The sequence below is a fragment of the Charadrius vociferus genome, unplaced genomic scaffold, assembly GCF_000708025.1.
Source record: "Charadrius vociferus isolate BGI_N301 unplaced genomic scaffold, ASM70802v2 scaffold1511, whole genome shotgun sequence".
NCBI classification, from domain to species: Eukaryota; Metazoa; Chordata; class Aves; order Charadriiformes; family Charadriidae; genus Charadrius; species Charadrius vociferus.
This window is the reverse complement of record NW_009646686.1, coordinates 43,333-45,015: the sequence shown is the minus strand read 5'-3', so window position 1 is coordinate 45,015 and position 1,683 is coordinate 43,333. Positions and strand designations below refer to the sequence as shown.

Genomic DNA, 1,683 nt, shown 5'->3' with positions numbered 1-1,683 from the left:
CCCCGGGGTGAGCCTGCCGGCAATGCGGGGTGCGTGCCAGGGCGGTGATGCTGTGGGTGGCCGTAGTGTGATGGGAAGGGGGTTCGGGGGGGCTCAGGACCCCACAGCATTTGTCCTTGCCCTAATCTGCCTGGCAACAGGGTGACCCGCGCGCTCCCTCTGCCGTCACCCGGGGCCAGTGACGGCGGTGCCGCGAGCGCTGTCCGGCTTCATCCCACCTCCGGCCAAAGCGGGCAGGACCCCAAAGCATGGAAAAAACTAAACCTCAGCAAAAAAAGGGAGTGCTGGGGCCAGCTGGTGGTGGTCATCCCCCACCATCACCCCCCGTCCCGTCCCGTCCTGTCCCCTCCCCGCCTTACGGTCGCTGCCGTGCACGATCTGGAAGTTTTTGACGGAGGCGTGGGTGACCCGGCCGTGGAAGTTGAGGACGTAGGACTGGGTCTCGTCGTTCCACACCGGCGCTTTGTTGTGCAGCTCGATCACGTTGTCCATGTTTTTGTTCTGCCATCGCATCAGGAGACCGTCGTTATCCTGGGGAGGGCGAGAAAGGGGAAAGCCAGAGTTGGGGTGACCCCCACCCCAAGACCTGCCAGCCCCCCATGGCGTGCCCAGGGTGATGCTCTGTAGCAGGATCCAGATGGGAGATGAGATCCAGCACGGAGGAAAAAAAAAAAATAGGCACCACGTCTCCCACCTCCCAGGGAGGTGCCTTGAATTTTGGGGACACCTGAAAACCTTTCCGTGCCCCAAAACCGGTAAAATCCAAGGTGAACCCCAGCAAATCCGGCCCCCAAGGAGTTTTTCCCGCTCTGGCCCCAAACTTACATTCCGGGGTCGGATGGGCACCCTCTCGTTGTCGGCGTTCATCCCGGGGATGATGACCGTCATCTTCCGGGGACCTTTGAACCCTAAAACATTGGTCTCCTGCAAGAGAAACCCCGTCCCTAAAATCAGCGACCGCCGCGGGCTTCAGCCTCTTGCCAGCTGCTGAACGAGAGCTCAGGGATTGCTCCAGCCCGTCCCACATCTCTGTAACCCCCCGGGGTGGTGGTCGGGGTTGGGACCTCCCTCGCCGCCTGCCCAGGGGTTCCCAGGGAGGGGGTGGTGGTGGTGTTCCCCACGTTTCTGCTTACGTAGACCACAGCCGAGAGCTCCTGCCGCACGTTGGACCAGTTGGCGTTGGCCCTGTCGGGGTTGGCGCCGTTGTCGAACACCGTGAACTTGGTTCCCATCAGGTTGGATCTGCAGCCGAGGACGGGAGGTGGCCACGGTTGGTGCCACCGAGTCCCCTCCGACCCCCCCATGGCATCGTCCCCCACTCCAGGCACAGCCCCGGCTTTGCCCCAGATCCAAAACCCACACGCAGCCCCAAGCTGACGCCATCCTTCCCACCCTTTAGCCCGTTGTCGAACACCGTGAACTTGGTTCCCATCAGGTTGGATCTGCAGCCGAGGACGGGAGGTGGCCACGGTTGGTGCCACCGAGTCCCCTCCGACCCCCCCATGGCATCGTCCCCCACTCCAGGCACAGCCCCGGCTTTGCCCCAGATCCAAAACCCACACGCAGCCCCAAGCTGACGCCATCCTTCCCACCCTTTAGCCCTTTCCTCGCGTTCAGGGCACCCCTAAATTGGGGTGTTGTAGGGTGCTGCAGGCGCAGGGCCCCCCCAACCCTGCTGCGCGG

The 1,683-nt window shown here is 63.0% G+C and overlaps 1 protein-coding gene across 1 annotated transcript in view; it reads right to left on the bottom strand.

Moving 5' to 3' along the window:
* FKBP5 (FK506 binding protein 5) overlaps positions 1-1,683 on the bottom strand; it is a gene marked incomplete at its 5' end in the record, with an annotated part of 25,801 nt that overhangs the window by 1,259 nt on the left and 22,859 nt on the right. The window contains 3 exon segments of the mRNA XM_009889277.1: positions 360-531; positions 826-924; positions 1,134-1,242. Coding sequence (XP_009887579.1) covers positions 360-531; positions 826-924; positions 1,134-1,242 — 380 coding nt within the window.